Source organism: Drosophila sulfurigaster, chromosome X (assembly GCF_023558435.1).
Source record: "Drosophila sulfurigaster albostrigata strain 15112-1811.04 chromosome X, ASM2355843v2, whole genome shotgun sequence".
In the NCBI taxonomy this organism is placed as follows: Eukaryota; Metazoa; Arthropoda; class Insecta; order Diptera; family Drosophilidae; genus Drosophila; species Drosophila sulfurigaster.
In genome coordinates this window covers 28,852,052-28,866,057 of record NC_084885.1, presented here as the reverse complement: position 1 = coordinate 28,866,057, position 14,006 = coordinate 28,852,052, and the positions used below count along the sequence as shown (strand labels likewise).

Here is a 14,006-nt window from a genome sequence, read left to right as displayed (position 1 = left end):
AACAGCAACAGAAACAACGACAGCAACAAATAAACAACACAAACAATGCGACTTTGGGGCACTTGAGGCGCCACAAACAAGACACGACACGAACAAGAGAAGCGTCTGCCCTGCAGATAAGCAAGTCTCTCTCTCTCTCTTTCTGGCTATCTCTTTTCTTTATAGATTTAAGAAGACAACCGCATGACGTCAGTCTATTTGACTTGCAAAAAGACACAGAGACACAGATACAGAGAGAGTGAGTCGCTCGTTATACAAGTAGTATTTTGATTCAATCAAGCAGCTCATAAAGTGTTTGCAATATTCATAAACTGAGCATCGACACTGTGTCAAAGTGAAGTGTGATGAATGGGCTCAACTGTGCTCAGCACACACAACTCATAAATTTCACAAATTTTATGCCAACTTTACAACAACAAGTACGAAACTGGCCAACGCAAAATTGCCAAGCATTAAGCCCAGAAGCACAATAAAACATTGATCAAAGCTCGCATTGTTTACAGCTCAACAAATTATTTATCCAACTTGCGGCATTTTTCAACGTCGCTGAACTTTTTGCATAGACTGTACCGCACCGCTTACGGCAAATGCAAAGTGAATAATTCAAAGATTTTCGCTATATTTTCTTGCTGAATTTATTACCCAAATGCTGTGCATTATCATACGATTTCATTTCATTTCTTTTTATACCCGGTAGCTACAGTGTGAAAGGGTATTATAACTGTTTATGTAACAGGCAGTTATGTTCGACCCTATTAAGTCGGATCTTAGCTGCTTTGGTATATTTTGCATGCATGAGTATATTGATACACCAATTATTGACTGCGGTATATTTTAGTATTCCTTTGATATATCAATTTGGTATATTTTGAATGTTTTAGTATATTAATATACTGAATATAGCATTGGGTAAATTCTGTATCCTATTTGGAATGTCACAAAATATATCAAAATATCGATATATCGATAGTTTTTAAACAGTAAATATCATCAGTAAGATATTTTTGCAAAATCCAACAACCCTACAGCCTATGGAATAGAGATACACCAAATATTAACTGCGGTATATTTTTAAGCATTCTTTTGGTATATAAATTTGGTATATTTTGAATATAGAAGTATATTGATATACCAAATATAGCCTTTGGTTTATTTTGGTATTCTTTTGATATATCAAATTGGTATATTTTGAGTGTATTAGTATATTATTATACCAAATATAGCATTCAGTATATTTTGCATCCTATTTGGAATGCCAGAAATATATCAAAATATCAATATTTTTTCAACAGCAAATATCATCAATACGATATTTTAAATGTAAGAATATACCAAAATACAGTACTTTAGTATACTTTTGATATATTAATTTTGGAATTTTTTTTAGAATAATACCTCACTGTTTTACTTTTACTCAAAATATGCAACTGGTAACTCAAAGTCGAGCACACTCGCCTGAATCTTAATTGTTATGATAATATGTATTTATATAGTATTTCTTGGCTCATTGAATTACATAAAGTTGCATTGAAGTAGAAATGATTTGGCATTGAATTGCCTTCAAGTAGGCTGCTCTGAAAGTAGATTTTCATTTCGAGTCACACTCAACTCAATCACACCAAGTTATTCACATCAAACACAACTAATTAAAAGGTTTTAAAACACAAACCGAAGAGAGGAAAAGAGAGAGAGAAAGAGAGGGGAGCACAACAATGCCCACTTCAATGCCTTGCGTGACTCGAGCCAAGCGCTGCTTGCATCCCGATTGCTACGATCGTCTCGGCCGCAAAGTCGGTCTCGAACTGGAACGCTCGAAGCGTCCGCTGAAGCAGCAGCTGCTGCCGACGTCGACGGAGCAGCGAGCAGCCAAGCAGCTGCGTTTGCGCATCTGCGAGAAGCAGCAGCAGGAATCGTTGTTGCAACAACAACGCGCTGTCGGCTTTGAATTGTCCTCGGGCACCGGTTCAAAGTCTCTGCACAAGCCGCGTGCTCTGCCACCTGGCACAGTGGCGCCACCTGCCGCACGCAGTGTCATACGCCCGCCGGCGAAGCCCACAAAGCGCAAAGGATGCGGTGGGGAGGCAACCTACTTCCATGTGCTCGGTCAGCCGTGGGAATCGAAGGGATTCGCTGAACTGGCCAAGGAGGAGGTCGATCGCATGAGGGCGGCGCGTCCACCGACAGCCGACGAGTTGCTGGCGGATCATGAGCGCCATCAGGAGGAGGAGCGACTCAACAAGGAGGAGGAGGAGCGAGTGCGCACCTATTACCATGAGATCGATGAGGCCAGGCGGGAGCGAGAGCTCGAAGCGCAGCGAAAGATCGATGCGGAGGCCGATGACGATGATGAGGTGAAGGCGACAGAGGCGAGGCGTCTCATGGTGCTGCACAAGTCGCTGCAGGTGAGCCTCATATATCGATAGTAATCGATAACCAGCCCAGCTTATTTTACCAAATGCATCGATCTCGCTTGCTATCGATAACTATCACATTTTAAGCATAGATTAGCTGACACTGTTTGAAATCCACAGCAACCGATAGTCTGTTAATCGAGTGGTTGCCGATAACAAACGAATTCGATAACTTTTCTAAAGCTGCACAGTGATTGTCGCATAATTTAATCATTTATTAGTATTAATTATTATTACCAATCGAAAAGTAAATTACATTGTAAAAAGATCTTTAAAATAACTGCATTGCCAATTATCGTTTATCGATAACATGAAATTCTGATCCAATAATAAAACTTCATAAGTGATAGGTGGTAGAAACTTAAAGAAAAATTAGATTTAGTGGACCACATTAAGCCATAAATCAAATCTTTCATAAATTGTCAATAGATCAAATTATCGTTTATCGATAACATGTGCTCTTATTCGGATAGGTCATAGTAACTGGCAAATTAATTGAATTACTACAGCTTAACCAGATGTAATACACACGCAGATCGCTTGCACAATAGATAGTGTTTAGATAATATCGATTATTAATCGATAACATTTGCTTCATATTTCCATTAGATTTCAAGTCTAATTTTGAACTAGTTAAAGTTTATACTTAAAAAAGTGATATTATGCGAAACACACCACTTGAATTCAATGTATCGATAGCTCAAATTATCGCTTATCGATAACAGTCAAAATTTAAGTTAATTAGCAGAAACTGACAATTTAATAGAATCAGTAATACAGCTAGTTAACGATATTCACAACGCCCCTTCAATAGCAGGGCGGACAAAGAGTTATCATTAATCGATAACATTTCGATTGTAGGCCCGCTATGCGACCGATCAGCGTGTGCAGACTGCAGATAGAGCAATTGGCGCCGCCAAATGCAGCGCCATGTGGACAGCTCAGATCGAAGAGCGGGCGATGATCGAGCGACTGCAGGAGCAGCACGACGAGGAGCAGGCGAAGAAGGACACCGCATTCAATGAGTCCAAGTGGGGCACGCTGCCGCATCAGGAGCTGCTGGCGCACAACAAGCGCCTCGAGTTTGGCGCTGCTGTGCGCCAGCAGATCAACGATCGCCGGCAGCTGCGCCACCTGGCCGAGGAGCGTCGCCGCGAGGAGTCGCGACAGATGCGCGACGCGTTCGAGGAGTTCAAGCGCTTCCAGACGGAACAAGCGCAGGCGAGCGGCCAACGGAAGCGGGACTATCGCAAGGAGCTCTTCCACTACATACAACTGCATCAGGACTTCAGTCGCATGCTGTGCGAACAGGAGCGACGCGACGAGCTGCGTGCCAACGACTTTGTGCTGAAGAAGGAGCAACAACGCTTGGAGCAGCGACAACAGAAGGCGGCCATCGAGGCGGACAAGGCACGCAAACGTGATGCACTCTATGTGATCCAACAGAAGATCCTCGATGCCAAGGACAATCGCGAGGAGATGCGTCTGCTTGCCGAGCACGAACGCCTCGAGCGCAAGTATCGCATGGAGGAACGTCAGGCTGTGGAGCATCGGCGACGTCTCGTCTCCGAGCTGCGTCTGGGCAATCGTCTGGCCATGGAGCAGATCAACAAGCTGAAGGCGTGCTACTACACACAGCGACAACGTGAAATGGACGAGGTGAAGGAGGAGCGAGCCCGATACGAGCAACAACAAAAGGTCGAACAGCAGCAGCGACTGGGCAAGAAACTGAGTCTCCATCACGGTGTCACAGCGCAAATGGAGGAGCACGAGAGGGCGCGACGTCGCGATCTCGAGCAGGAGCGTGTGGCGAGCGAGCGAGCGCGTGTTCTGGAGGAGCAGCGACAGAAGGAGATCGATATGGTGATCAGCGTGAAGCTGGACGAGTTGGCCAAGAAGCGTTGTTTGCCCCACAATGCGATACAATCGCTGACGGCGCGTGTGGCCAGCGGTGCCAGCAAGAAGCTCTCCAATCACTTTCAGCCTTAAGTGAGGAGGTGGAGAAGGGGAAGGAGGCGGAGGCGGAGGCGGAGCAGCAGGGGAAGAAGCGAGCGAGAAGTTGTGTTATATTTGTTGATTCTGTTTATTCAGTTTGTCGTTTCTGAGTTTGGTTTCTGTGGAGTGGCAACAGCAACAATACAACCACAACTCACAATTGATGGCACACACACACGCACACACACACGCACATACACACACACGCAGACAGCGAAGCGCGGCATTAAAACTTGAAGCATACTTTGTGGCGACAATTTGCTTTTTTTCTTTCTTTTTGTTCTCTGCCAGCAGCGAAAGCGAGTGCAGGGGGAGGTTTGAGGCTGTCAACCGCAGACTTTTTAACTCAACAAGTTTCACAACGCACACACAAACACACACACAGACACACACACACACACACACACACACACACACACACACACACACACACACACACACACACACACACACACACACACACACACACACACACACATGTGCAGCTCATTAGGAAGAACATTGGGAACAATCATTAAAACCAAAACTAAACTCGTCTCAAAGAAAACGTCGCAACCAAAACTTTGTTGCCAGGTATGATGGAGAACAAGAGTAGAAGAGGGAGAGAGTGGGAAAGAGACAGCAAATGCGATAGAGAAGGGGAGAAATTTCTTGGCAATTTGTATGGCCTTCAGTTAGCTGTCAGTTTGCGCAAAGTCGAAAGTCGCTGATTAATTGAATTGGATTTGCGGATTGTCTCAAAGCTTAAGCTCAGCTTTCAGATTTTTAGCTGGCATCCCAAAACTTGCAGCTAATATATCTTTTTTGTTTTTTTTTTCCTTGTTTTTTTGGAGATTAGATTAACCCATCACTGTGGCAACTTTGGCGATGCCTAACAACTGTGACAAATCTGTTGAAACCAATCGATAGAGAAAGCAAAAGCATTGGAAGCGATATAATAATTAAATATATGCCTAATGGAATGCCAAATGTTTTAAAGCAAAAAGATTTGTTAAAGGAAATACTCGGAAAATAATGTTGCCTTGCCATTAAAATCTTCAATTTTTTCCAAGCAAGTATTCAGGCAACAGACTGAAGTAAGATGTTAGATGGGGCATGTAAAGCTTTTCAAATCGAGCTCAGGTTGATGACAATTTCCGCTTTGTATCTGGGAAACGTTCGCAATTTGTAGCGTCAGTTGAGGCGAAGACAAAGCGCAGACAACAAAAAAGGAGTAAAGAATATAAAAGAGGAGAAGAGGAGAAGTAGAAAGCCAGTCTTGGGGGTCAGCTATGGTCTCAATGCGTAGCCATTTGTGTTGTGGCTTTTGCTGTGTTTTGCTGTGCGGCCTAATGATGTAGAAGAATATTACCCTTGACTGATTTGAGGCATTGCAACTAAGTCAAAGTGGTGGCAAGATGTTCTTGCTGCTCTGCTCTGTCTCTGTCTCTTGCCTTTGCTTTGTTTCGCTTCTCGTTTTGTTTTGTCTTGTTCTTGTTCTTGTCCTTGTTTGTTGATTTGTTTGTTGATTCGCTTTGCTGCAGTGATGAAGCATTTATGACGCTGCGTTGGAGGCTGAGACCGAGTCTTTTTTTTCAGCTGTTATGAGGGGAGATTGACAGTGCTAAACTGTCATGGCAACATAGCTGCCTAACACACACACTCACACACACACACACACACACGCATGTAATATAATTGCCACAGAGAAAAGAAGCATAGCATACTTTTTAGCGCACCATTGTGACATATGTGTGTGTGTGTGTGTATAAAGGAATATTGCTGTGGCCAGAATGATGCCAATCCGCCCACTGAACCCAATCAGTACGGCATCAGCTAAACCACAGCAACAGAAAGAAATAAAGAGCGGAAGGGAGAGAGAGAGAGAAAGAGAGAGAGCTGCTCTGATGGGCAGCAAAACTACACACAAAGAATATACTTCTCTTGGCTGGAATATGTGTGGTAAAAACAAACAATAGTAAAACTGATTAAGTCGGAAAAACCACATCAAGCTAAACGATGATGAAGAAAAGACCAAAAGATTACGAACATTGAATGCAAGAGGGGGGCAGGAGGAGAAAGAGAAAGATGGAGGAGGCACGCGAGCGAATTGTGAACCACGCGAAGTCCGTCCGCACAATCGATGGCAGCCCGCACACACTCTGTGTGTGCAAGTGGAAGGAAATGAAAAATAATGCGGGTCTTAGGGCTAGCCATATAAGCAAGTATATATAGATATACGTGTATGTGTGTGTGTGTGTGTGTGTGTTGGCCACAAGAAATGAAAACGAAGCAAAAGTTGAGGGTTGAGCCGAAGCATGAAAATGAAAATGAAAACGAAAATGAGAATGAGAATCACAGAATGGCAAAGCGAAGGCAAAGCAAATGCTCCCACATATCGTATCGAATAATTGAAAGGCTTCGCACAAGCTGCGCACAAAATGATCCAAGTGGCCAGGCGCAAAAAATTCGAAGGATGAGTAGTGAAGCGTGTGTTGGGTTTGGGGGTTGTGGCACTTTCAAGCGACAATTTGTAAGATATGATAGTAATGCTCTATGACAGCAGCGAAGCAGAGCCAACAATGACAGCAAAATTAGTCATTGTGCCGCATTCACATCGCATCGCATCGCATCGCATCGCAGCGTCTCGACTCGCCTCCTCCATCCACGGACTTATCCACAGCTCGCCGCACATTTGCATATGTATGTAGATAAGTATACTTATGTGTATTGTGTATACATAACATACCAAGAGAGAGAGAGAGAGAGAGAGGGAGTGCTGTGTGTGCCCCAGTGCCTGACAATTATGTACAATTTACTTTGCATAACACTCGAGAGCGCAACATTCAAGCTTCAAGTTGCCAGGCTACACAACACAAGCAGCTACCAGAGCTTGTGGCTTAGCCAAAGAACCGGCAACAAGGGCACCGAAAGAAGCGCACACACACACACACATTTATAGTAGAAGGGAGGGGGAATGTAGTTGTCAAGCTAGTTAGCATTTTGTTGTGAGCGAAATCTCGAAAAAGCAAAACTCAAAACAACGACGAGTGAACTGTGTGTGCTGAAGAGCTCTGAATATGTTCTGTTCGCAGTGCTAGAACTGGGGAGGCAAAAGTTATGAATGCAAGTGGCATGCCACATGTGTACAGTTATCATTATCTCTCAGTTACACAAGTTTTGCAACTTTGATTTCATTGACTGACATTAAATGCAAATGTCGAACGAAGCAGTCACCAGATCAGTCTTCATATGATTCAGTCAGCCTCGAGTTGCACTATTCTGTTTTAAAAGGAAAAATCAGTTATTGGAGATCTTACGTTCGGCGCCATATTACCCAAATACTCTACGGCGCCCAACGTGAGTCACAGATGTCGTAGAAATATAGCTAAGAACAGCTAAGAAAGTTAGCAACGGCTATGGCGCCCAACGTGCTTACAGCAAACTATCTCACACCACTTAAAGCAACTGGTACAGCCAGTCGAAGCAGTCAGCAAATCAGTCTTCATATGATTCAGTCAGCCTCGAATATCACTTTTCAGTTTCATACGATTTGCAAAAGGGAAACTTAGTTATAGGAAACCCACGTTGGGTGCCATTACAGTAGCAGAAAATTTTCTATGGCGCCCAACGTGGGCTAGAGGTGTTGTGGAAACATCGCTACGAATTAAGAACTCGCTCATGTCAGACTATCGCATTGTTAGCAACAGCTAAGGCGCCCAACGTGCGTAAATCAAACTATTTCACACCATTAGAAACAATTGGTAAGCTTACTAGTAATCAGGAGATACCATGCGAATGCGTGTGCAGCTGTTGTGTTGGGTTTCGGTTGCACCAAAACGGCTGGAAGAAAATCATTTGGAACAAGTTGTTTTTTTTTGTAAGCATTAAACGCTAGGCAAATCGACAAACGGTGAATATGGTGAAATATGGTGAAAGTGGAAAGAAACAAAAGCAAAAAATAAAAAAATACTATAAGAGAAAGAGTCAGTGGAACAGTGGAAGCGACGTCTAGACCGTGAGCGAAGTGAGGTTTTTGGCTTTTGTGATTTGAGGTGAAATTCTATTTAATTGTTAGGTGAGAGGCGAACTTGAGGTGAAGCGTGTGGCAACAATTGTGAACGTGAGCGAACGTGATACCAAAAACAAAAGAAACAAATTAAAATATGATTTAAATGAGCTGAGAATGCAGTGCAAATTCTATTGGCAAAATTCAATTTGATTGTAATTTATAATTGGAATTAATTCGTTTTTTTTGTGTGTTTGTTAGTAGAAGAGGACTACAGCTCTTAAGTCTTTCAGCTTACGGGATTATATATGATCTTTTTTTTTTAGTTTGAATTAATTTTGTAATTTTTCTTTTTGCTGTAGCTTTTTTGATGTTGTGCTAACCTTGTGTGGGGTATTTCGCATATGGAAATTTTGTGATTTTGCTTGCATTGTTTTTGAATTGAAATTTTGGATTTTGATTGATAGGCAGAGATTCGATTTGATACGATCCGATTCGATTGATGAAGTTTTTTTTTTTCGATTTTGATTCGATTTTTGATTTTGATTGCGATTTTGTGGTTGATTTTGTTGTTTGTTTTTTCTTTTTGGTTTTTGCTGGGGTGCAATGGTGAGATCTTTGCGCTTTATTTGATTTTTGATTTTGGTTTTTGCTTTTTTTTTGGATTTGTACAGAATGAGAACGAGTTGAGTTTTGCGATTTTGATTTGGTTTTGGATTTGGATTTTGATTTAGAACTTTTCCGATATGCTATAGATGCGCTTTACGCTCACGCACTTGCGTCGCAGTCGCTCGCACTCGATCTCCCGAAAGTCGGCGTGCGAACTGGAGCTGGAACTCGCTGTGGCCAGGCTGTGACTTGCCTCGCCACTGGACGCTGACTGTCCACCGATGCCGCCGATGCCAATATCGTCGATGGCAATGTGATGAATGCGCGGCAGCTGCTGTGCAACTGCGGCAGCCGCAGCGCAAATATTCGGTTCGCTATTTGCGGCACCAGCTGGTGAGTTGCACGAGTTGGAGTTGTTCGAACTGGAGCCGTTGGAACTGCTGCCACAAATGGATAGATCGTCTTCGTCGTCGTTGTCCTCCTCCTCTTCGCACTGCGGACAAACGTTATCGTTGTCGTTGTCGCTGAGCGGTTCTTCGTCCTCGTTGAAGTGCGTCGACTTCTGTTGCTGTTGAATGCCGTTGCAGTTGTTCGTGCTGATGATGGCTCGCTTGAGTTCGAGCAGCAGCGGCGAACCGGGCAGCAGTGGCACCAACTGTGGCTGGCAATCGAAGAGGCCCAAGCTAGCCACCGATTCCCCAGCGACTGGCAACGGTTGTGTGGTAATCACCGCCGATGCAGGGACACCCAGGACACCGTGGGCGGCCTCGGGATGGATGCGATTGTCGGAGTTGGTGGAGGAGAACTTTGAGAGCAGCGACTTGGAGCTGGCCTTGTTCTTCAGCTGCTGCTGCTGCAGATAGTAATAGTCGCGTGGCAGCGACGATGTGGCATGCAACGGATCCTCAGGATCGTAATAACCCAGAGCAGCGGGTCGAAACAATCCCGGAGTGCTCAACGAATGCGGTTGCTGTGATTGCGACTGCGATTGGGACTGCGATTGCGATTGCGATTGCGATTGGGATTGAGAGTTCTCTTGTTCGTACGAATCACTGATGACGCTCGCCGTGGAGGCGGTGGGCGTGGTGCTGCTGAGCGTCGATTGGGAGCCAGCGGCAGCGGCGGCTGCGGCGGCAAATTGGGCGCCCAGCAGTGGAGTGAGACCGGCCAGGAATTGTTCCTGCTGCTGCTGCTGGCGCTGTTCGTCGAGTTCGCGGCGATAGGCCTCGATTTGGTCGCTCGGTGAGGGCGTGTTGCTGTGTATGCAGCCTTGAAAGAAATCCAATGCTTCGTACAGGATAAAACACAGGCCCAGGACAAGAAATGTCTCCATCATAAGGAACTGACAGCCATTGGAAGTGCAGCCGAAGAGCGAAACGGAACGCAAACGGAACGCAAACGCAACGCAAACGGAACGGAACGAAACGTAATGGAACGCAACGGAAACGGAACGCAAATGAAACGCGACACTCACACAAAATGTCCGTCGACCGTCACTTTTTCTCTTTTTTTTTTTTTGTCACCCGCACTCGCTGCTATTGCTGTCTCTTTCCTTTTCGGTTGCTATCTTTTATCTCTTTCCTTAGACTTTTCGTTGTTTTTTCTGTTGTTTTCTTGTTGATGTCGTTGTCGTTGTTGTTGTTGTAGTTGTTCGTATTGTTTAACGCTTTGCTATTTTGAATTGAATTCTTTTTGCTTGACACTTTTTGCACTTCATTTTCATTTTCATTTTCATTTGGCTTTCCATTTGGCTTCACATTATGCTCCCCGCGCCAGTTTCCCTTCTTTTGTTATGCAACGCAAATTAATTTCGAATTTGTTTGCTGTCGCTTCGCGTTGCTGTTGTTGTTGTGGATGTTGTTGTTGTTGTGGATGTTGTTGATGCTGCCTTTTGTGCGCTTTTCATTTGCATAAATTAAATGCCGCTCTAACTCGCTCTCTTTCGCTCTCGCTATCTCTCTATCTCTGATAGATAGAGATGCATAGTTAGATATACACATACATATAGATATATACAAATATACAATTAGTACTATTTATATATAGTACACAAACACAAACACATACGCATACGCATACATTTAACACATAGATACAACATACACATAGAAAGATTCGGAAAAACTTTTTCTTTTGTTTGCTTTTGCTGTGCGTGTGTGTGAGTGTGTGTGAGTGTGTGTTGGTGTGCGGAACGTGGTGAGAATGAAACAGCAGGCCAGCCAGCATATATATATATGTGTATATAGTATATATTTACATAGATCGGTACATAAAGATTGCGCTTTGAAATGTGTATTTGACTCGCAGCCCAAAAGTATGCAGTGATTTCTTTTCCCTTCTTTTATTTCACTTGCAACACACACACACACAAGTGCTGTGCGTACGTGTGTTTACGTGTGTGTGTGTGTGTGTGTGTGTGTGTGCGTGTTTATAACGCGCATAAAAACCAAAAGTAAAATGTAAAAACATAAAAAGAAAAAAAAAAAGAACGAAAAACAAAATAAAGGCAAACAGGAAGCTAACAAACAAAATGCGGCAACTTTGTTGCCTTTGGTGGCGTTGTTAAGCACAGCTTAGAGATAAGGCTGCCCTCCTCACCTCCCTTCTCCATCCCCTTCTTCTTCTCCTTCCCTTCACACACACTTCAACTGCTCAGCCCACACTCTCCGTGTGCTGTGGCCAAGAGCCAGAGCTCATAAACTTAACAAACAGCTGAGAAGCCCCTAAACAGCCGTTTCGTATGCTTCGTCCGTATAGAAATGTGGACCACAAAATGCCGAAACAGCTAAGCACAAACTGTAGAATGAAAGTCACGTCCCGCTCTCTCCCCCTTCCGAGTCAAGTTGTAGTTGCGGCGACCAACATTACTTGGGGAAAAAGAAAAAACCAACACTAACCACTCGCCAAGCTACAAACAAGAAAATTTAATTACATGGCTTAGGCACATATCAAATTATCTAAAATCTCAAATGTATTTGCCTTTATTATTTTTGGAAATTGTTTTAAATTGCTTATTTCTTTTTTTTGGCTTCAATGAGGCAGCAGCACTTTAATTTAAATAGATATTCATTTATTGCCTCAACACAATAAATATTATTTACATGGATTAATTCGAAATCATCATTATCATCATCATCGACTACAAATTGCAGCAATATTTTCATGATTTAACATGTGGGCGCAATAAAAAAAAAATATTTGCCAGACAGCAGCCAATCATAAAAACGAAATACGTGTAGCTAAAGACAAAAACCCCATAGATGGAAAAAAATGATAGAAATTTTATTTGAATTCTGCCCATGCAACGAACTCGTTGCATTTCACAAAGTTTCCCATTGTCTGTTCTGGCCGCTTTTGAAAAGTTCGATGGCCATTGTAATGCCTATTTGTTCACATGACACACAACACAAATACCAACAACAAAAATCAGACACACACACACACAGATAGAGACAACAAAGAGCCTTGGCTAAAGGGTTAGACCAATCATCTAGTGTTACGAACTGGCAGGAAAAGGAATTTTGATGGTTTGCAATTTGCTGGCTGCTGTGTGTGTTTTTGTGCTCTGCTGTGCTGTGCTTTCACATTATTTGGGAATCCGAAAAGCACAGCTTGACAGAGTCATCACAAAAAAAAAGAAGAAGAAAAGCGAAATATGCATATGAGAGAAAGGACTCAAAAACCAGGAGTCGAAGACTTGCTCCATTATTATTATCTTTGCTCAGCATTTGCTTCTTTATTTTGCAAGTACAATTGAGTTTTGGATTTCTGATTCGAGTGTCTATTAAAACATCAACACAAACACATTTCAAATTCACAATTCTTTGTGTGTGTGTTGCATAAGAAAACCTCAATTATAACATCACAATTGTGCTCGAAAAATCATAAATTATTATCAGCATTTCTCATTATTATTTCGTCGATTCGAAATCCATTGAAATTTGTTATTGCCTGATTTTCAATTAAAAACAAAACACAACAATTGTGTGCGCATATGAATTGAAGATGCTAATTGAAATAATAAATGGGCCAATAACAAAGAAAAGAAAAAAAAAATGGCATTTCAAATCGAAGTGCAACAATGGCGATTCAAGCGAGCTCTCTAATTTGCATATTCGCGCATAAATATACATTAAACTATTTTGCACATTCCATTGGGCCACAATATTGATAAAATATGAGCATGTGCACAATAAAAATTGATAGAGATAAACTTGCTATTTAAATTATTCAAATTGTTGCGAATATTGCGTACACTTTAATGCCCAAATACGAGAAATCTATTTGGTGGAAAAAAAAAGAATGACAACAAGTAGGAGAGCTGCAGTCGAGTGTGCTTTTGAAGGAAAGAAATATACTGAAAAATACTACAAATAATACTATATTTGGTATATGGAAATGATATACACAAAATTAGTATACTGATCAAATACATAGATATGCTGAAAGCTATATTTGGTATATCAAAATACTATTAGGAGTAAATTATACCAAATGAATATACAGAATGATGTAGTTGGTATATCAAAATACTGTTCGGAGTAAATTATACCAAATTAATATACAGAATGCTGCATTTGGTATATAAAAATACTTATAGTTTACAAATATACTGAAAAATGCTGAAAATATGCGGAAGGATATCATCGTATTGATATACGTACTATTACATTTAAAATATACCGAATGAATATACTAAACATACTAAGATATGCCAAACAGTAAGGTATATTATACTAAAATTTTCAAATTTGTAATATTTAGTATATCGATATATTATTATATTTAAAACATACCGAATGAATATACTAAATATACTAAGATATGCCATATACAGTACGGTATATTATACTAAAATGTACAATATTGATATATTTACAATACCAAGATATACCAAATGTAATATATAGTATATTGATATACTATTACATTTAAAATATACCGAATGAACATACCAAATATATTAAGATATACCAATCAATGCGGTATTTTATACTAAAATT

General features: G+C 41.8%; 2 protein-coding genes across 3 annotated transcripts in view; one reads left to right on the top strand and one right to left on the bottom strand.

Annotated features, from left to right (window-relative positions):
* The window catches only part of LOC133847358 (probable basic-leucine zipper transcription factor Q), a 33,282-nt gene that overhangs the window by 4,882 nt on the left and 14,394 nt on the right, over positions 1–14,006 (bottom strand). The window contains exons 2-3 of one of the 2 annotated variants that reach the window (XM_062282341.1): positions 9,171–10,968; positions 8,160–8,228 (exon numbers count right to left, since the gene is read on the bottom strand). In XM_062282341.1, the coding sequence (XP_062138325.1) occupies positions 8,160–8,228; positions 9,171–10,339 (1,238 nt within the window). In that variant the 5' untranslated portion in view covers positions 10,340–10,968. Of the gene's footprint in view, positions 1–8,159; positions 8,229–8,958; positions 10,969–14,006 lie in introns of those variants that run through there. The other variant, XM_062282342.1, reaches the window with a different exon arrangement.
* LOC133847357 (trichohyalin) lies at positions 1,609–4,663 on the top strand. The gene is made up of 2 exons (XM_062282340.1): positions 1,609–2,402; positions 3,273–4,663. The coding sequence occupies exons 1-2, from the start codon at positions 1,713–1,715 to the stop codon at positions 4,398–4,400; spliced, it is 1,818 nt and encodes a 605-aa protein (XP_062138324.1). The 5' UTR covers positions 1,609–1,712; the 3' UTR covers positions 4,401–4,663.

What these genes read in the sequence shown, in the direction of transcription:
- LOC133847357 (XM_062282340.1), top strand. Translation starts at nt 1,713, where the DNA reads ATGCCCACTTCAATGCCTTGCGTGACTCGAGCCAAGCGCTGCTTGCAT. An exon ending in TGCTGCACAAGTCGCTGCAG is followed by an intron (nt 2,403 to 3,272) that starts GTGAGCCTCATA and finishes TTTCGATTGTAG; the next exon opens with GCCCGCTATGCGACCGATCA.